The 20,729-nt window shown below is 51.8% G+C and overlaps 1 protein-coding gene across 2 annotated transcripts in view; it reads left to right on the top strand.

Moving 5' to 3' along the window:
- The window catches only part of ARSG (arylsulfatase G), a 94,693-nt gene that overhangs the window by 68,844 nt on the left and 5,120 nt on the right, over positions 1-20,729 (top strand). For both annotated transcript variants that reach the window (XM_035026183.1, XM_035026184.1), the window contains 2 exons: positions 9,977-10,085; positions 17,292-17,412. In XM_035026183.1, the coding sequence (XP_034882074.1) occupies positions 9,977-10,085; positions 17,292-17,412 (230 nt within the window). The remainder of the gene's footprint in view (positions 1-9,976; positions 10,086-17,291; positions 17,413-20,729) is intronic.

Here is a 20,729-nt window from a genome sequence, read left to right as displayed (position 1 = left end):
ACGGAAATGGTGATATGCACATTTAAGGAAATTCTAAGGAACTGCTGAAATGATGCATATTTCTGACCTGGAAGCATTTACCTTAAATACTTTTCAGTGAGGAAAGTAGGTTACAAAGCAATATATAAAGTTTGATTTTATTATATGAAAATAAGCATACCAATTCTCAGACGAAGTCTTAAGAGAGGTATCAAAAGTTAACGAAAGATTCGCAGTGATTACCTTTGGGTAGGGGAAGGAAGGTTTACCTGTGATTTTTTTTCTCACAACAAACTGGTCTTATTTGTGTCCTAAAAGATTAAATCTTTTGGAAGGTGCTTGTGTCCAAGGGGTTCAGAGGTGGGCTTGGGGGGATCCTCCCCTCCCCGGGCCAGATTTTCCCAGCTCCTGAGCTATGGCTTCCACAGTCTCCAGGTCAGAGGACACAAACTGCTTTTCCTGTAAGTCTGGCAGAGTATTTGTAGTTACCTAGAAACTAGAACATTCGTGCATCTCATGGCCGGTGGTGAGAAGGAAGTGCTGATCATTCATTTTTATTTGTCATCTATAACCCGGTGTCGGTCCAGTCAGATGCCTCGAGAACTTCACAGGTGAGAGCGTCTGTGGCCAGGTCTTGTGCCTGGAGATTCCGAGTTGGGGGTCAGGAGAACTGGGTGCCACCTCCCCCTAACCTGCCCCGTGACCAGCCGTCTTCATCTTCATCTTCATCTGTTGTTTCTGTTCATACGTATTGACCTCTTTGACCGGTCCCATTCAGAAACACTCTCCGGAGAAATGGGCAGAAAAAGGTGCCAGGACTAGAGGAGGGTATAAATGTGCCTTGTCCTTGCAACAATAGGCTAGAGAGATAGATGGGAGCTGGGAGCGTTTTTTTTGCGTTAGCTGATTATAATTGCTCCTCTCCGTACCTGGAATACCTGGAATACCCTCAGCCCCAGGCTCCTGGCTTCAGTGCTCAATTGGAAAGAGCCTGGAGTCAGGACTCTCCAGGGTAAAATTCCAGAAGGCTATGGAGACCTTGGATGGGGCGGATAAGCCTGCGTCAGTAAGAGGCTCCTCTGTAGATAGCTCTCTGTTCCCTAAGATGACCTCTGATCTCCTATCTAGGCCTTATCTTGTCTCTCTCCCCTTTCTGAGACAGTTCTGAAATAGTGAATTAGGTGTAGCGATGGGGAGTGGGGCTCTGGTCTTTGAGGGAAGTACTTCGCCCTGTGAGAAACACAATTATGAGGGGCGGCTGGATGGTGCAGTCCGTTAAGTGTCCATCTCTTGGTTTCAGCTCAGGTCGTGATCTCAGGGTGGGGGGATCGAGCCCTGCATTGGGCTCTGTGCTGGGGATGCAAAGATAAATAATGCCCCTGGCTTTAAGGAGTGACGGTCTGGAGCAGTGTTTCCCAGATTTTAATGTGCAGACAGTCCCCTGGGGATCCTGCCGTTTGGACTCAGTAAATCTGGGATGGCCAGGGACATGTTGCATTTCTAACACGCTCCTAGGCAACACTGAGGTGGCTGGTCCAGGGGTCGGCCCCTGGAGCCACCAAGCCGGCATATCCACGTGGAAACCGTATGAGTCTGCAACTTTCAGATCGAGACCAGTAGTCATCAGGCTATGGTCCCAGACCCGCAGCGGTGGCACCACCTGAGAACTTGTTAGAAGTGTGAATTCCAGGACCTCACTCCGAACCTGCTGAGTCAGTTTCTGAGGGATCCTGGCAATCTGTGTTTTACTGTCTCCTTCCGGCTGATTTTTGATGCAGGTTAAAATCTGAGCGCCACCTGTCGAGAGCTACCCTGTCTCGTACGCCAGGCACACGGGCCACACTTCAAGGGCCCAGAAGCCACATGTGGCTGGTGGCTGCCATATTGGACAGCGCGAATAGAAAACATTTCCGTCACGGCAGGCGGTTCTATTGGACAGTGCTGGGAGCCTCCACTGAGGGTATAATCCGGGGTAAGGACTCCGAGATAAAGGAAGGCACAAGGGCATCTCACCCACACGGGAGGGAGACAGGAAGGCTTTCCCGAGTGGTTTGAGTTTTGAAGAATGAGTAGGCCACAGCCAGGGATTTGCAGGGGAGGGGGCCGTGAGCAGCCTGGGCTGGGCTGTCTGGAGCTCGTGGGAATGGATAAAGTAGGGGGAGGCAAGGCCAAAGGGAGAGCCGGGGCTGGGGGTCAGGGGTCTTCTGTTTTCGTTCGGACCATTTTGGCCTTAATTCTAAAGAAATGTGGAATCTTGGAAAGGTTTTATGAGTAAAGGTGACATGATTCCATTTTATTTGAAGTGAGATTCTATAACATGAGATTAACCCTGTTGATGTGTACAATTCAGTGGCACTGAGCACGTTCACTGCGTGGTGCAGCCATCACCTCTGCTGAGTCCCCAGACATTCCCCCCCCCCCCCCCCCCCCCCCCCCCAGTGAAAACTGTATGCACCTTCAACCTTGCCCATCCCCCCCATCTCCAACTCTTCCCGGCCTCTTGTTCAGGTTTTAAAGACCCCTCTTACGTCAGCAGGGCTGAGGGCAGGGAGAGGGGCAAGACTAGACTCATTTCCACCAAGCCCTGGATGATAAATGAGAACAGCAGGTGACAGAATCCCCAGCAATATAGGGGATTCCTCAGCAATCTTTATTCCAACCACCCTGTCGGCCACACAAGGAAACCTAGGTGGAGCAGGGCGGAGGGCTTTCCGAGGCCAGCCATTGGTCAAGGGGGCCATGTCATTTGACCTCCACCAGCTCATTACTCAGCCTGCATGATGGTTGTTACTCACGCTGTGTTTTACCCGGCTAACTGCTCAGCCATCTGGAAAATCCTGTGTTGCTTCTTTGGACCCCATGGTCATCAAAGAAAATGTCTTTGGCCCATGGAACAATGTGAATCTTTCTGAATCTGCAGGAGGCAGAATGGAGAGGTGGAGGGAGCTAAGGGCTTTGGAAGCCCTGATGGGGCTAGAATCTTGACTCAGCTTAAGAATCCGTGCCCACCGGGCCCCTCCCCTGGACAGCCCAGTTTCCTCCCCTGTAAGGTGGGGCTGTAGACCCCGCTCGCAGGACGGCTGGGAGAATCAACTGGGATACTGCCCACGAGGCACCCGGCCCTGTGTATGTCCTCTCCTAACCCCCATGATTCTCCATGTCTTCATTCCCAGCTTCATTCCCAGACCGGTCAGTGTTCATTAAGCTAAACCAGTCAGTGTTAATGTCTAGCCCCACAGAAGGCCGTGGGCAACTTAAATAACATATGGATGCCTTTCCAAGTGTTCTGAGCCTCCGTCTTGGGAAGCTTTGCTCTGAAGCTGGATTGCAGTCTTCTCATTTCGTGCTCTGGTGAATGTGGATCTTTTTACATGGAGCATATGTTTTGGAATATGTGTGTGCCAAGGGTCATCACAGTGTCTTCAGCCCAAGTCCGGTTCCTTGTGGGATAGTTGGTTAACAGTCAGGAAAGCTAAACTGGTCAGTATTAATGTCTGACCCTACCAGAAATAGCCAGTAGCATCTGAGGATGAAAAATGAATGAAATATCTCCAGGAAACAGTCTGGCTTAACTATTTTTGAAAATATAACTTTTCCTCCTCTCTCTGCTGCTCTAGATGTTGCTTTTACATAGGACCAGAAAATGGAAATTTTCACAGCTAAATCGTGTGTGTGTTTCCTCTGATCCAACAGAGCTAACCTATTTGTAGCAAATAACATTATAATATTAATAAATTTAAAAAAAGACAGACCACTCTTTTGGGGGGCGAGGCATGAACACATGCAGCTTAATGTGTAGGGGGGTGGGGCACAGCACTGAATTCTCAGTGGGGAGGGGGCCGGATGCCATTCTCTTCTTTTCTCAGGAAAGCCTGAAGGTGAACTTTGCCTGGGGGTAAACACTTCCCCTTCCTCATTCTCCAAACCAGCTTCCCCTCCGGCTCCTCCACAGCCCTCCTCCTCCTCCCAGCTTGGGGTAGAGAGCCCTGTGGTGGAAGGGGCGAGGCAAGGGCGCTCAGGTCACAGGAGGGAGGCTGGGGGTCCCTCTGGACCACCTGCTCCTCCTCATCCAGGTTCCTCTTCAGTGGGATGCCTGCATATCCTGCTGTAAGGGGCCGGTCTTGAGAGCAGATGAAAGGGAGAAGGCAGTCAATGTTTTCGCAACGGAGTAGGACAAACAGTACCCAGAGCCCTGCTTCTTTCTCCCCGTAGCCAGCCTGCTACGTCAGGCCACGCGCTGCCTTCCCCTGTTCCCGGGGCCCCAGGCCCCCCTCCTCGTCTTCCCTTTCCTTTCCTGGCCGAGCCGCCTTGCTCAGCTGATGGGATGAGGCAGTGTCTCCTGGAGCCATCCCTTCACCCTGTGCAGGAGTGAGGATGCTCCTCTGGGCTTGGCCTGCGCCCTGCAGGGTTGAGGAGAAACTTAACCAGGGGGCTGGGGACAGAGCAGAGTGCCCCTACTTCCTCCCAAACCAAGAGGGCCGTGAGGGGCACGCGCACAGCCGACGTGGAGCTGCCTGGGGCCCCAGGGCAGCCCTGGCTCAAAGCAGCCGTCCCTCCCTCTCCCACTCCAGACCTATTTCCTACCCGGGACAGAACCAGCACCTTGTTTGTCCCCTAACTGACTGCTCCTCTGTCTGGAAAATCTTTTCTTGTTTTATTTGAAGAGCAGAACTGTTCCTTCCTCCCCCTTGGTGATGAGGAAACGTTCTGTTGAATTTGGCATCCTCGGCTTCTGGGAGACCTTGGTTGTTTGTAACTTGATGCTATCAGCTTGTTGCTTGAGCTTTCCCACTGGGAAGCAGGCTCCGCGTCCTGGGCCTTCTGTTCTGCTTGGGGCAGGGGGTGGGTGGAGAGAGGTCAGAGGCGGGGCTGGGTGAGGGAGAGAGAGACACGGGAAGTTGGCTCTTGGCCCTGGCGGAGGGGAAGGGGGTGGGCAGGGCCAGCTGGTGGGGACCCAGTAGAAGTCAAATTGTGTCTCCTTCTGGGACATTGGCCACCCGGCTTGGAATGTCCCCATCACTGCGCTCAAGGCCACCCCAGGCCAGCCAGAGTCCTCGCTCCAAACAGGGGCTGGTCTGCCCTGTGTTTCTAGAAAACTAGTATGCTGTGAGTATCCTTGGCAAGGACATGTATTTATATTTAGAAACGGAGCCTGCTTCTTTAGAAGGTTATAGAATGCACGCTGCTCAGGACAGGCCTGTCCTTCTACCCAAGTCACAAATACAAATGCCAGGCAGGTAATATAAACGAATGCATGTTTGTTTTCCTAAGCTGTGGGCAGTGTTAGGGATTCAGTAAACTGGAGAGAGGGCCCTGTCTATTCAAAATTAGTTCAGAAAACACTGTTCGTGCCAAACCCAACTGTCAGAGGGCCGGATTTAGTGTGTGATCTGCCAACTTGCAACTTCTGCTGTTTTTCTCTCTCTAGGTAGTTTTGTTTGTTTGCTTGTTTTTGGTTTTTTGAGCTTTTTTGGATGGCATTTGTTGGGCACTTCTGGCAGGCACTATGCCAATGGAGCTGGCTCAGGACTTTATATACATTATCTTTTTTTTAAGATTTTATTTATTTGAGAGAGAGAGCACGTGAGAGAGAGAGAGAGAGAGAGAGTGCATGAGCAGGGGGAAGGGCAGAGGGAGAAGCAGGCTCCCCGCTGAGCAGGGAGCTCCATGGGGAACTGGATCCTGGGCCCTGGAATCATGACCTGAGCCGAAGGCAGCCGCTTAACCGCCTGAGCCACCCAGGCGCCCTATATGCATTATCTTATGTAACCCACCACCCCATGATATAGATGCAGTCATTTTTCCCCTTCACAGCTGAGGAGATCGAGTCTGAGGGAGGTTAAGAATTCTGCCCAAGGCCACACGTTGAGAAGGGAAGGGCACCCAGACCTGCCTGACTCCAAAGGCATCCTCATCTTCCTACTTCCCTCGCTAATATTTCGCAAACTCCGGTCCTCAGACCACTGGCATCAGAATCACCTAGAATCAGAGCCCCACCCTAGACTTATTAAGTTAGAATCTCTGGGGGCCCTTCCGGTGCTTCTTTTGTACTGAGAACTTTGTGAACCTCCTTATTTGCCAGGCTGCCTTCGTGACTCAGTGAAGCATGGCAGGGTGTCCTTCCTGGGAAAGACCTCTACTCTGCAGTGCACGGGGCGGGGGTGGGGGGGTGGGAGTGGGGGTGAGTCTTCCTTGGCCTTCCCTGTCCTCAGTGCATCATGGAATGCCACCTCACTTCCGCAGCCAGGGAAGAAGAAGAAAGCAAATTCATGAATCATGGTTCTGTTTATGTTTTGGTTGCTGAGGCTAAATATTTATTGCTTTAAGTAAGAGGTTCTGCCTTAATTAGAGTCATAACTAACCACAAGTGCACTAGAATGTGTTCTCACGCCCATAAGACATGCATTTCTCCGTAGAAAGCCAAATGTCACGAACACTTGTAATGTGCCCCTGCCACTGATCAAAGTATTAAGGTTTATCTGAAGTGACGAATCGCTTTTGAAATCAAAAAGTGCGCAGAAGTTTAATTTGAAATCAAAACGTGCATAGAAGTTCAATTTATGGACTTAGCTATTATTCTTACTTCTGTAACTAATAGGCTTACATTTATGATCCTACAGCATAAAGGTATAAAGGTGTGGGCAATATAAAACTTACACTTAGGGGCGCCTGGCTGGCTCAGTCGGTTAAGCGGTTAAGTGTCTGCTTTCGGCTCAGGTCATGATCCCAGAGTCCTGGGATGGAGCTCCACATCAGGCTCCCCGCTCTGTGGGGAGTCTACTTCTCCCTCTCCCTCTGCCCCTCCCCCTGCTCGTGCTCTATCTCAAATAGATAAATAAAATCTTTTTTAAAAAACCCAAAAACTTATGCTTGAAAGGAGATAAGCCACATCTAATTTTGAAACGCACTCTGTCCACTTCCTGATTTTGCCCCTTACCCTCCTTGCCCTTGTCCTAGATGGGCTCTCTCCACATTAAGTCACCAGGAGAGCTTTAGAAGATATTAATGTCTAGGTACCATCCCAGGCAAATTAAGTCATAATTTCTGGCAAAGGAAACTTGGCCTGGGTATTTTTTAGAAGCCCCCCTAGGGGTCCTAATATGCATTCAGGGATGGGTGGGAGCCACTGTCCTAGCATAATGGGTCAGGGGCTGGCTCTGTCGTTAGACCTGGATTCAAATCCTGGCTCTGGCATTTGCTAGCTGTGTGACCTTTGGCAAATGACTTAACCTCTCTGAGCTTCGGTTTCTACATCTAAAAAATGGGGATAATCGTGCCTAGCTTGCAAGGTTGTCATTAGGATTAAATGAGATAATGCAGGGACGCACTTAGCATTACGCTTAGAGGTACTTTAACTTGGTACTTAGGGAGGGCTCAATAAATGGGAGATATTATTGTTACTGTAATTACTCTGTTTCACTCAGAATGAGATTCCATTAGTGGGAGCAGGTATCACTGCAGAGTACTGGGGGACCAGGGGCAGCTATCCTGGGACTCAGCCTTAGATAGTGCAGATAAACCGAAACAAACACTGTTAGATGTTTCTGATAATCAGATGCCACAACTCTGGGGACCCACCGAGGATGCTAGTGGAATCTTTTTAAAGTTTGTCCACCTGGCAGGGCCAGTGAGATACTTGGATTTAGAGCAAGACAATTCCACAATGAGGGGGATTTAAGAAAAAAATGGTTTTAATTGAAGTGTAATTCACATACCGTGTTCTATTAGTCTCAGGTGTACAATGTCATGATTCAACAAGGTGGATCTTTTTTATAATTGCTTACTCACACTCTGGACTCCTTTAAGATAAAATTCTGCTATAGGAGGAGGTCTGTGGGCCCAGCTGGAATATGTAGTTGCGTCTTCCTGTTAAAGCCAGAAGTCACAGTGCAGACATCACTGGCTGGCCAGTCCTGATGACCCAGAGGGGACTCGCTCCTCAAGTGGCCATACACAGCCATCCTCTTTCTCTTAACTCCAGAATCTTTCCATGTGGACTGTCCACTCTGTTGACACACACACTTTTTATAGCTGGCTGGATTCCTCCTAATCCCTCCAGCTTTCAACCCGCTGCTGAAATAAGGCAAACGTATCGAACAATTTTTTTTCTCTGAAAACCGAATTAGGAAAATCAGTTGCCTGAAAAAGAGCAACACAAGAGGTCATGGCACACAACAGAACCCCTAGTGGTGAAGGTCAATTAGCAAAAGTATTAAGGAGGCGCTAGTGTGTTCTTCTGGAAACATGCTGGAGGCAGAGACCCAGCCCTGGTGCCCCAGGCCCCCCCCCCCCCCCACTGTGCCTTCCCTCGATCCTGCCTCCCACATGACTGTCCTTGGAACTCTGGGCTTGCTTCTTCCAACTGGAGGCTTCACTTGTCCTTCGCATCTGGCCTCAGAGATGAAGAGAGTCTGTTTGAATTTTGTGCAGCGTAGATATGTAAAAAACAGGCTCCCTATTTTCACCCATCTATCCCCCCGCCCAGCTTCCATACAGATGCCCATCTCTGGGTGTGGGAGTGGTAGAATTATCTGCAGGGCTCTAGCACGTGCAATCGGGGATGCTTCCTCTCTGCTCTTTGGCCTTGAGCTGCAGCGTGAGTTATGCATTCCAAAGCCACGTGGGAGTGCGGTTCAGGCTTGCTGCAGCTCTGGATTCCCTGTTCCATGTGCGTGAAAAATTGAAAGTGGGCTCTGTACGTCTTTATGGGAAGGGCGGCTCTCGACAGAGAGCCAAGCGCTTCCCATTCAGCCTGCCCAACTCCACTTGGTTTTGAGAGTCCCACACCCCAGAGCATAAACAGTCCATAGACGTGAGTTGTTTTATGTTTTGTTTCTTACTTCAACACTTGGGGGACTCCAAAGCTGGTTATGAGAAAATCCTAAGAATGCCGAGCATTTCCGGTGGGGTGTGCTGGGCCAGGGACATCAAAGGTTCTGTTTGCAGCTGTGTGAGTACAGAGCGACAGACGCCCGGGTCTTGTAGCCCCCCTCCCGCCCGTCATCACTGCTTTCCTATTCGCGCCAGCCAAACATGGGGAAGTTGCATGACCGCGATATGTGTGAGCCACATACAGCGTTTGCCTTGGAAGGGCTTTCTACACGCTAACTTTGTGGAATCCTTGGCTCATCTAGGATGAGGGTGGGGTGTGTGTGGGAGTGGTGGGGATGGTCATGGTTAATTCAGTGCTGCATGAATTCAGGATGTTTCCATAAAACATGACCTCATCTCCTCCAGCCCGCTGGTCATCGTTATATTGGTGGTCACTTTTGACTTCGTGGTTACGAAAATAATTCCTTTAATTACCAAAGTGGAAATTCATAGATTGCACATAGATTGTTCTTACCCGACCCAGGAGCCCCCCCCGCCAAGAGGCAAGAGGTCCGAGCTATTACTAATGCTGTCTCCACAACACAAGAATGACTCATTAACTCAAAAGAAAAACAAAACGAAGTGAAGCAAAAACCAAAATACAACAATAAAGTCCGTGCCAGATCAGTTGTTGGGCGTTGAGCAGATCAAATAGCTGGGGGAGTTTCAGCCTTTCTCTCTTTTCAAATAATTGTCTTTTTTTTTTTTTTTTTTAATTCTAAACAGTTGAAGAATTAAACACATTATGATCAGTAGGAAGAAAAGTCATTTTTATTCAACCTGTTTGTTAAATATGTACTATGTCCTGGGTGTATGAGACTGATGGAGTCTCATGGTGTGGAGCTATACCATCAGCAAGTCAATGAACAAACCAGACAATTCAAAGTATTAGAATTGTCATGAAGAAAATAAAGTGACATGGTTCAATAGAGAGTGACAGGAGCAACTGTTTACCTATGTTGAATCCAGGAAAATAAGAGCATGGAATGCGAGATGTGAGCCAGAGCGGTAAAAAGAGCTGGTTATAAAAGAAGTCCTTCCTTTGTGGGAGTGATCCGAGACTCTCAGGATGCCTTTAGGAAAGGACCGTGGTTCCGGAGAACCGACTGTATGTGTCCCGTCACAGGGGGAAGTCCGGCCAAGCAGACCACGTGGGAAGCAGGGCACCGGGTCCCCGCTCTGGCTTACTGGCCCGGCAGAGTTCCCGTCAATGTCACCAGCACCGCCCTGTTAAGGTAGGAGACCCAAACTCTCTTGACACGTTGGGATGCAGAGCAAGAAAATCATGGACAGACGCCTCAGTGGTAGATACCTCGAGAAGAGCGGCCTCCCCGGCCACCTGCCTTGGCCGGGTGCTCCCAGGTACCCCCAGAGCTCTGAGTGCCACAGCTCCGATCTCCCGGTGCTAGTTAAGGCTGCAGTGGCTCTTTTCAGGCCGTCCTCTGGGGATCATGTTGGAGTGAAGAGGGGACTCGGTGGGTTTCGTGGTCTTGATGCCGAGCCAGGGCGGTGTGTGCCGACACTGCGGGGGCAGAGAGGGTCACAGCCGCATCTCCCCTTTGGGTCTGGGCTCAGCTGAAGGGAGGGAATAGACCACTGAAGCCATTCCATCCTCGGGGGTAGGGCAGGTGGCCGCAGGGCGCCCGTGTGAAGCCAGTGTGTCACCAGCCATCACGGAATCTAGGTGTCCACCTGCCCTGGAGGGGGAGGGAGAAGGAGGTGGCCCCACCAGGCTGGCAAGGAAAGAATGAACTGTAGGTGAGGCCATTCCTACCTCTGGCAGGGAAGCTTATCCAGTGAGGTGAGTTCACGGGCTGCTCCCTTAAATAGAAGGATGACTGTAAATAAGATCGTCTCCCTCCCTCGCCCTTATCTCCTTATGAAGGCAGATCCCAGAGCCTGAGTCTCCTTGGCATGGCCCGTGGCCGTGCTGTGCCATTCTGAGAGGAGTTGCTTGCAGCTGTCTGTAACCGAGGCTTACAACGGGAACTTGCCACTCCTTCGGATGGGGACTCCCTCTCCGTGGTTCTGCTCTGTGTTCACTGACAAGGGGGCCTGGGTGCTGCTCATGTGCTCAGAGCTTTTGGTCTGGTTAGAGACGGAATTGCTAGGCTCTTCCAATAGCCGAATGGGTTCTGGCCTAAGGAACACAGCCTCACAGAGGAAAACAAGTTTCCTGGGCTCCTTCCAGCATCCCCGGACCTGGTGGGGAGCAGTGAGAAAGACCGAAGCCCAGGGGAAAGCAAGGGTAAACAGCTCTGATGGCCGGGGTGGGGGAGAGGGGGGTAGGCGCCATCCCTGGCAGCCTGGGGGCCCCCAAGACTCCAGCTCAGCCCTGTACAATACAATCAGGAGGGGGCAGCCTGCTGTCAGGGGTGGGGGGATGCCAGCAGGTGTGACAACAGCGTGGGCTGGAGTCTGATGTCAGGCTGGCCGGGAAGAGGGCCAGACGGGCTGCTTTTTATGGGGCTGACTTGGTGCAGTCGGGCCAAGTGTTCACAGGCTGGGCTGCACATGCACGAATTACTGGGCAGTCTCTCAAGTTCCATCACTGAAAACCAAGCACGTGCTTCTCCTCTGAGAAGGGTTTTTGCACCTACAGTCAGCCACAGCGCCGCAAAAACAGTGCACCATCGCGTTAACGATTCAGGGCCTCAGAGGGGACAACTGACTTAGGTAATAGTTTGGAGACTGAAAAAAGCAAGTCTTGGTACAAGATAACATTTGTTTGGGGGCCCCTGGAGTTTTACCAGGACAAGACTGATAACACCCCATCAGCTCCCCATAGGATATTTTCTTGGGTGTTAAAGTTGACCTAGTTGTAGCAGGAAAGTTTGTCTCCATAGGATTCACCCCCTTGCTCTTTTCCTCCATGAGTCCATCCACGTAAAGCTAACTTGGGTGGAGTGTCCTTCCTGCCAGAGACACAGGGCCATCATGTGCCTCTTCCATGACTCCTTCAGGGTCCGTTCTAAGGAGAAGAGACTTATGATCCGTTTTCAAGAAACTGATGAGAATACTTCATGTCCTCGGGTGCCCAGCCAGGAACTAGCACCCAGAGTGCTTAGCACCTCGGCTAGTACTTGATTCCTCGGGGGGGATATAGATCTTCTTCCAGAACAGAGATAACTCCCCTGAGCCATTCAGAGCTAAGGCCAGAGTTCCTTACACCTCAGTTCTGGTGGCCCTGAGCCATGATGAGAAGAGACAGGTTGATCTAAATACTCACATGAATACAGAAGAGTAAAGCGTGCGTTGGGGGCGGGGCACGAGGGATGAGGGGTGCAGACTAATTCCATTGGTTCCCTTTCAGAGACACTGTGAATGTTCCATTGCACACCCATGTGACGAAACGAGGTCAAAGAAAGGTCTCACACGTGTCCCGAACCCTAAAGCCCAGGGACACAATAACAGAGTGAGGGGAATTCCTTTATTCAACAAATATTTATGGTTGTGTCCAGCTGTGGGTCAAGCATTGCTCTAGGGACTGGGGATGGAGTAGTGAGCAAACCAGACAGAAAGATCCTGACGGTTAGGAGCTAACCCACCCTCAGGAGGGCAGGGCTTTGGCAGCGTCCGTCAAAGGGCCTGATGGTTTGAACCTCAGGCTCTTAAGGCAGGACAGCTCAACCCTGGCAATGTTGATCATTCTCTGCTGTGGGGGACTATCCTGGGCATTGTAGGATGTCGAGTCATGTCCCTGGCCTCTACCCACTAGATGCCAACGGCCCCTCCACCACCAGTCGTGACAACCAAAGGGCCTCCAGGCAGCACCAGGTATGCCCGGGAAGGACAGACTCGTGCTGGTTGAGAACCACAGTTTTAATGTGATTTCTGGTGAAAAGAGGTGAAGCTTGTGTTCTGCATCTCTGAGCTGGGAGCCTGCCATCTCTGTTCAGAACAGAGCCTCAGAGATTCCTAGGCCAAGTACAAGGTGACCAGATCTCATTTGGAAAAACAGTTAGAGGTTCCGTTTAGTGGGGAGAGCAGATAGTCCCCTGGGGTGCCTGGTGGCTCTCTTGGGATACCCGAAGTGCTGTCAGTTGTGTGGGAGGGTGATTCGCCTGCTTCTGTCCTGTCCTGAGGCCCAGTCCCGGAAGTCAAAGCTACAAGAACATCATGCTTACATCAGCGTCCTGTGGTTTAGGTGTCACCACGAGGGCAAGGTCTGGCCACACACCTCCTTTCAAAGTCCCCCACTCTTTCCCGTGGGCAGTGGGCGGTGGAGCGGGAGATGGGGAGGGGTCTCACACCCACCCCTGCTCCTAGCTGTGCTCTGCTAGGTAATGGATGTGCATGCTCTGTGGTGGGGGCTCCTGACACTCTGGGACCCCCGTGTTGTCTGGAAACAGTGCTGTGGGGTCTGCTTGCCTCTAAGAGGGACCTGGGACAGGGCCCTGGGGGAAGCTGCAGCCTCTCCACCATTCGCCAAGTGACTCAGGCCAGGAAGGGGTGTGTTCCTACTTTTCCCAGGGCTCACAAGAGGGAATTACAACAGGAAGAAACTTGCAACTAAATGCTACAAGGAGCTGCCCCCACGTCCTAGGGACGGTTCCCACTCTCCTGCCACCTGGAGGAAGTTCTGCGGTTCCCTCCCTCTGCGTTCAGGCCCATGCACCCCCAATCCTTCCCTTGGCAGCCCCCTTGCCCTTCGCACTTCCTGTCTTCAGATCACACCGCCTTACCCCAGATACAATGTCCCCAGCTTCTAGGAAACTCTTCCCTTCCCAGCTCTTCCGTCTGCCCTGGGATGCTCCCTCCCCGGCATGGCCCAGCATGGCCCAGCCCTAGTTCCCATCCACACCTGTCCTCTGCTGCTGCTGGGCCACCTGGGCAAGCTCCTGGCAGCCCTTGTGCTCGGCTGGCCGGACCCCGCGGCGTCGTCCCCATCGCCGGCTCTCCGCGCCCAGATTCCTGTGGCAACACCTCGGAGAGGAACACAAGCACGCGCACTCCCTCTGGACAACTTTCAGTGCGCGGGCTGGCTGAGGCCATATTAAGAAAGAAAGAAGCTATTTTCATACAGGCAGCAGAACCTGCAAAGGTGGCCCCCTGCCCACTCTGATGGCAGCATTTTGGGTCACTGTGCAGAGAAAGCACAGGCCCAGGGAAGTGGGGTTTCCTCCCTCCGGAAGCCAGGGCCGACTTGTCCCTTAGGCCGGGGCAGGGGTGGGGGGCAGGGCCAGGCCCACGAGATTTTTAGGGATGCAGGAGATTTTTAATTTCTTCTAAAATCAGAAGGAGAAAAAAGAACTTTTAGGTTGAAGAAAATGGTTTAATATATACTGTTTCCCTATGCATCTTTCTGTCAACACAGTTGTGAACTCGAATTTTTAATATTTTGTATGGAAGACAGGGCCCACAAAGAGCCATCGAAAGTCAGAATGTGGCCCTGCCCAAAGCCTCCATCCCAAGTAGCATCAGCCGCAGAAACTTGAAAATGTAGGTTCTGGGTTTTTTTTGCGTCTCTTTAAAGACTCTCAGGACCGGTTTCTTGGGTGGGGTTTTTTTTTCTTTAATTTTTTATTGTTATGTTAATCACCATACATTACATCATTAGTTTTTGATGTAGTGTTCCATGATTCATTGTTTGTGCATAACACCCCGTGCTCCATGCAGAACGTGCCCTCTTTGATACCCATCACCAGGCTAACCCATCCTCCCACCCCTCTCCCCCCGAGAACCCTGTTTGTTTTTCAGAGTCCATCGTCTCTCATGGTTCGTCTCCCCCTCTGATTTCCCCCCCTTCATTCTTCCCCTCCTGCTATCTTCTTCTTTTTTTTTTTTTCTTAACATATATTGCATTATTTGTTTCAGAGGTACAGATCTGTGATTCAACAGTCTTGCACAATTCACAGCACTCACCATAGCACATACCCTCCCCAATGTCTATCACCCAGTCACCCCATCCCTCCCACCCCACCCCCCACCCAGCAACCCTCAGTTTGTTTCCTGAGATTAAGAATTCCTCATATCAGTGAGGTCATATGATACATGTCTTTCTCTGATTGACTTATTTCACTCAGCATAATACCCTCCAGTTCCATCCACGTTGTTGCAAATGGCAAGATCTCATTCCTTTTGATGGCTGCATAATATTCCATTGTATATATATACCACATCTTCTTTATCCATTCATCTGTCGATGGACATCTTGGCTCTTTCCACAGTTTGGCTATTGTGGACATTGCTGCTATAAACATCGGGGTGCACGTACCCCTTCGGATCCCTACATTTGTATCTTTGGGGTAAATATCTTGGGTGGGTTTTGAGGTTGGGAGCAGCTGGGCTTCCTTTGGTGGCCTCTGTAAGACCAACATTTTCTCTAAGCTCACGCCTCAGCTGGGGGCCCAGTCCTGGGATGGCACTGGGACCGTGAGTGCCCAGGAACCTCGCCCTCTTCCAGGGCTAACTTCAGGGGCTTGGCTTCCCCCAGCACAGAAGGAAAGACTGGGTGACAGCCTGGGCTTGACAATCAGTGCTGGATTGGCAAGTCATCGGAGATGTTGAAGATTTTCTCGTGGGCCAAGGTTTTCTTTATGCTCTGGGTGGGCAAGGTACCTCTGAGCATCCTGACCAATTCTGAGATGCTAGGGTCCCAAGCACATTAGACTTCATGCTTTCTTCCATTAGAGGATGTGAAGCCTCCTGATACCAGGGAGAAAACGTAAGATGGAAAGAGAAAGTATGCCATAGGTTCCATTCGAACACAGATCCTGTTTTTCTCGCTCATTGATGTGACCCATTTGTGATGCTGGTCTCTCTTCGGGGTGCAATTTAGAGAAAGCTCGAACCAACAGCCCCTGGCCACCATGGCCTTCTCAGACTGCACTGCAGTGCTCTGTGCTGCCCAGTTTGTCCCAGGATCCTTGGACTCTGGACAGGTTTCTGGACTGTGCTGGACTCTGTTAGTGCTTACTCAGCACTCCTGACTTGGCCCATGTGGGATGCCACCTCCTGGAACGCGTATCTCCAGAGATAAGCCACCAGCTGTGTGGCCCGTGAAAGCTGAAGGCGAACCAGAAACACTCTGTGCCATCGTCCAAGGAGAGATTCTGCCCCGGGGTTGTAGGCAGGGCCACACGGTGGGCAGAAGCTTAGTCCCTCCCCACAGCCCCTCTTGCTGGGCAGAGAACCCCTCCCGGAACCTCTGGGTGGTGACAGTGGGAGGTGTGGCCTCTGAGGCCTCCCTAAAAGTGTGCCTGAAGCTCAGTGCTGTGCCCAGCCTCAGGCAAACCAGGGCCTCTCTCCCGGGGAGTACCCCTCGCCTTGGCCCTGCCTTCCTGACTGCATCGCAGCCCACTGCCTCAGTTGGCCTGGCCCTTGGATCTAAACAGCTTTGTTGAAAGGACAGTCCATTGGTTTATGCTAGAGAGCTTTTTTCTGAGAAAGCACAGCAGGCTGGCAGGAGATGTGCCCTAGAATAGAGTAAAATTGTACCACATGACTTAAAAAAAAATCGCATGAACAAAATCCACCAAAATGATAACAAAATGGTAGCTTTGGATAATGCACTATTCGTGCGTTGTTCCCTCTTTTATGTTTCTGGATGTTCTATTTTTTTTTCCCCTACCGTAAACATTTACTATTTTGTAATGGGGGAAAAGCAACTGAGATAAAGGGGTGCAATGTTTCACGTACCGTGGCATTTTAAACAAAGACTAAATATTTGTGACATGGAGACCCAGGGAAGGAATAATGAAGTGGGCATTCTCCAGCAGGTACCTGTCACACTCTGTCCCCTCTCAGCTAGTGGCTGTGGCTTAACTGGTGACAGGTAGAACCCCTTCATTCTTAGGTCCATAGGGAGGCTCTTGTGAATGATTATTTTTTATTTTGATTTTTAAAAAGATTTTATTTATTTAGTTGAGAGAGAGAGCACAAGAGGGAGGAGGGGCAGAGGGAGAGGGAGAAGCTGACTCCCCGCTGAGCAGGGAGCCTGACGAGGGGCTTGATCCCAGGACCCTAGGGTCATGACCTGAGCCGAAGGCAGATGTGTAACTGACCGAGCCACCCAGGTGCCCTTCTTGTGAATAATTATAACACAAACACTCAGTGAGTCCATTCAGAGGTCTTCTACATGCCTTCTCTGTGTGTCTCATCCACACAGTACCCCATGAGGTGGGCACTATTATCATCATGCCCATTTTAGAGAATAGAATACTGAGGCATTGAGAAGCCAGAGAGATGCAACCCTGGGATTGGAGGCCAGGTAACTCTCAGCCACAGGGTCTGGGGGCACAACCACTGTGCCATTCTGCCTCTTCCGGGAGCAGAAACCCAGGTGGAACCCGAAGAAAGGAGAGGCAAGCAGAGGGGGACGGGCCACGAAGGAGGATGTAGGTGCTCAGTCTGGGCTGGTTTGGGTGGGCCTGGACCACAGCGTGGCCAGGGAGAGTCTGGGAATAGTTGGGGCTGATGCTGTCTTGTTCTTCCCGCAGTGTGCTGGACATCTTCCCCACTGTGGTGGCTCTGGCCGGGGCCAGCCTGCCCCAGGACCGGCACTTTGACGGTTTGGATGCGTCTGAGGTGCTCTTTGGCTGGTCGCAGACTGGGCACAGGGTAAGTGGAGGAGGTGTGTGCTCTGCTCAGGCTCTTCAGGAGATTGGCCTGCTGCCTCTCATCCAGGGCCACCTTTGTGCAAAGAGAACCATCCTTGGACGATGCATAGAGGTGGCTGCTCCAGGCCTAGTTTGAGAAGGCCTGATGGACGACCTCTTTGAGACAAACCTCTCTTTCCACTCCTCTCCCCCTCTTCCCCTACGATCAATCCAGTTTGCCAATCCAGACTTACGTTTTACAATTTGGCTTAGAGCGGGTATACAGGCGTGCTGATTCCCCATAACACAGGATTTTTTTTTCATAATTATTGAGTTTTCTGACACATCGTAGGCACCTGGCACGTTTTTGTTGGATGAGATGGCTGAGTAGTGTGAGTGACTTGTGTATCGTGGGGCTCCCCGACTAGAATGGAACTTTCCAGAAGGCAAGGATCTCACCAAGAATTCTCAGTGCACTTCACAGTCCCTGGCACCCAGCCAGCATGCAGTCAACGTGGATCTGATGAACAAATGAATGAACAGACACATAAACGAAACAGCTCTTGAATGGCAGGGCCAACAAGGGCTTTATGCCCCTGACCTTCCCCACCCCCCCGCCCCGGCTCCCGGAGGGCCCGGCCTGTGACTTTGCAGCGCCTGCACCGCAGGGTCCCCTCCTCGTGTGTGCTGAGGCGCTCGGGGGCAGTGACAGCCAGGATGTGTCGGGCCTGATGGCCTTTCCATGTCATTTCCATGTGTTTTCCTTTCACCCAAAGGAAGAGGAAGTGGGCGGAGGGAACCCCAAACCCCTTTGTAGGGCCTAGCGAGCACATGGCTTCTCAGTTTGGGACCCACACATCAAAGGGTCTATTTGTGTCTTTACCGAGGGTCACATGGAAGTGACTCAAATGCTGCTCAGATGTACGGTGGCCGTCACCGAAGCTGCCCCCGGCCCTCAGCCGGCTGGGGGCAGGCCAGCACTCTGGCCCCGAGAGGGCCCCCCATGCTTCTGTGAGCGTTCATGCCGTTTCTGGGGCTTGTCAGACGTGCCTGAAATGCCCTCTGCAGAAGCACGGCTTCTCCTGCAATACGGAACCTTCTAGAGCTGCAGACCCTTCCAGGCTGGGCTCTACGGCTGGCGGCAGCAAAGCAGCAGGAAGATGGTTTCCGCCTTTGGGCTGGAGGCTTGCAGTATGTGACCCTGGGGGGTTATGGGAGACGTCAGTGGAGAGGTGCTCCCGAGTGTTTATTACCACAGCTACTAATAGAATACTTGGGGTCACCAGGAAGCGCTTCAAGGACTCCGAGCTCCCTGACGTGGCCGGTGTGCCTGTGGGAGCCAGCTCCTTGGCGCTCACTTCCGTTCTCAGCCGCGCGAACGCTCACTCCCTCGCGGGTGGCTGCCTTGTGCAGAGTCACCGAGGCCCAGGCTCGGGGCCACAGTTACTGGCCTAGTGCCCGACGGGGGTGGGCCCGGGACGCCCGGCAGGAAGGCGAGACACAGCCACAGCACTGTTGGGGGTTTTCGGAGGGACCCATGATGTGTGGGGACGCAGCTAGAGTGCGGCTGCTGGTCGGCTCCCTGACCGCACCCCGGGGCCCAGGAGGAAACAGCCGCCCGCACTGCTTACCGGAAGCCGCTGATGGTACCTTCTAGAGCAAAAGCGCTCGGCTGCTGGCACCTTCTGGCCCACCCAGCCTCCCAGAGCACTAGATTCCCACAGTGTTTGTGAAGACGCTTGAGATAAGTTTATTTGGAGTTTGAGGGCAGCACAGGTAATTGTTGGCCCCGAGTCCGGTCTTTTCTGGTCACCTGCTGAAAAGGCTAGAGTAAATCGCCTTGAATTTGCTGAAGAGAGGCCAGGAGGTAGAGTGAGTGATCATACAGCTATGCATTCATATGCGTATGGGTTTGCACGCCTTTGCGGCTCCCCAGGGAAGTTTTAAGCAGCACGCTTTAATTGTGTTCACACTCAGATGGGTCCTGGGCTTCCAAGGGCTCTCACAGGGCGTGGTTTAGAAAACCACTCCAGTTTCAAGAAGCTCAAAGTAACTCCTAGATGATATCTCAAAAACAGTATGCAAATACGGCTCAGCAATGGGGTTCTTCCCTGTTTTGCAAATGAAGTAACCACAAGATGAAGAGCTCAAGCCACCTAGAGCCACAGGCCCACTGGCAACCTACTCAGGCCCGATGTGGAGGGTTTACTTAAAGGCAGATCATGGGCTACTGGGTTTTCCTACAGAACGATCTTCTCATTATCTCCTTTGAGGTCCCTTGGGACGTCGGGTGGTGTTTAAAACCCATAGCATCCACCCCCAGCCTGCCGTGGTCTTGCTCCTGGGTCTGCATCTGGGCACTGAGGGTAACCACGAGCAGGGGGAAAGGAGGCTGCCTCAGGTATCGCACTTTTGCCTGAGTCCCGGATGGAAGCTGGATGTTGTCACATCCCCACGGGTCGAGTCCTCCTGCAGCTCCAGGTGGCAACCAAATCCACAGGTTGTCAACAAAGGGAAGGCTTCTTTAATGGCTCTGCATCTGCCGGTCCAAACCGGTCTGGGACAGCTGGGGGTCCTGAAAGACGTGGCACCTCCCTGGAGGCCATACATTGAGGAGATGGGAGCTGGGTTGCAGGCTCTGGAAGTTCCATCACTTCTCTTAGGGAGGCCCCTAGCGGTGAAAGCCGCCATGCGGAGTGGCTGGCCACGTTTGGAGACAGAGCTCTGCAGCTCCACCTGTGTGCGCACGTGTGTGTGTGTGTGTCTGTGTGTGTGTGTGTGATATACACCAGCCTCCAGGGCCCGAGGACATGCTCTCCTGCTTAAAACAACAAAACAAAAATGAAACAAAGTAAACAGGTAGGAAAGGCAAGGAAGAAGGTGCACCGTGGTTGCAGAAGATAAAGTCATCTTTGAAATTCGGGCGGGGTGTCCCCCCCCTCCCTGGGAGAGGACCCATCTTCAGCGGTGATTCATGTGTAAATTTGCCAGCCTTCTTCCTCTGTTGATAGAAACAAGACCGCCCTGGCCAGTCTGCACGAAGGAAAACAAAACCCATCCTGGTTTCCGAGCCGGAGCCAACCTGAAGTTTTGCTTCCTTTTCCTCTTGGATTTTGCAAGTTGCCTCTGGTAACGCTGCATAAATATCCTGGACGTGGCAGCCCACCCTGATGGAGTGTCTGTGACTGAGACTCAAATCGTGTCCATGACTTGAACCAGCGGAGCGCGACTCCCACTTCCTGGATGTCTGAGTGCGTCTTAGGTCGGTGGACAAGATGATTTTCCAAGTCCCCCACTTCCTGCCTTCTCCAGAAGGAAACCGAATGGCCTCCTGCAGTG

This window comes from Mirounga leonina, unplaced genomic scaffold (genome assembly GCF_011800145.1).
Source record: "Mirounga leonina isolate KUSES-001 unplaced genomic scaffold, KU_Mleo_1.0 Mir_197, whole genome shotgun sequence".
Lineage (NCBI taxonomy): Eukaryota > Metazoa > Chordata > Mammalia > Carnivora > Phocidae > Mirounga > Mirounga leonina.
This window is presented reverse-complemented; position numbering and strand designations above follow the sequence as displayed.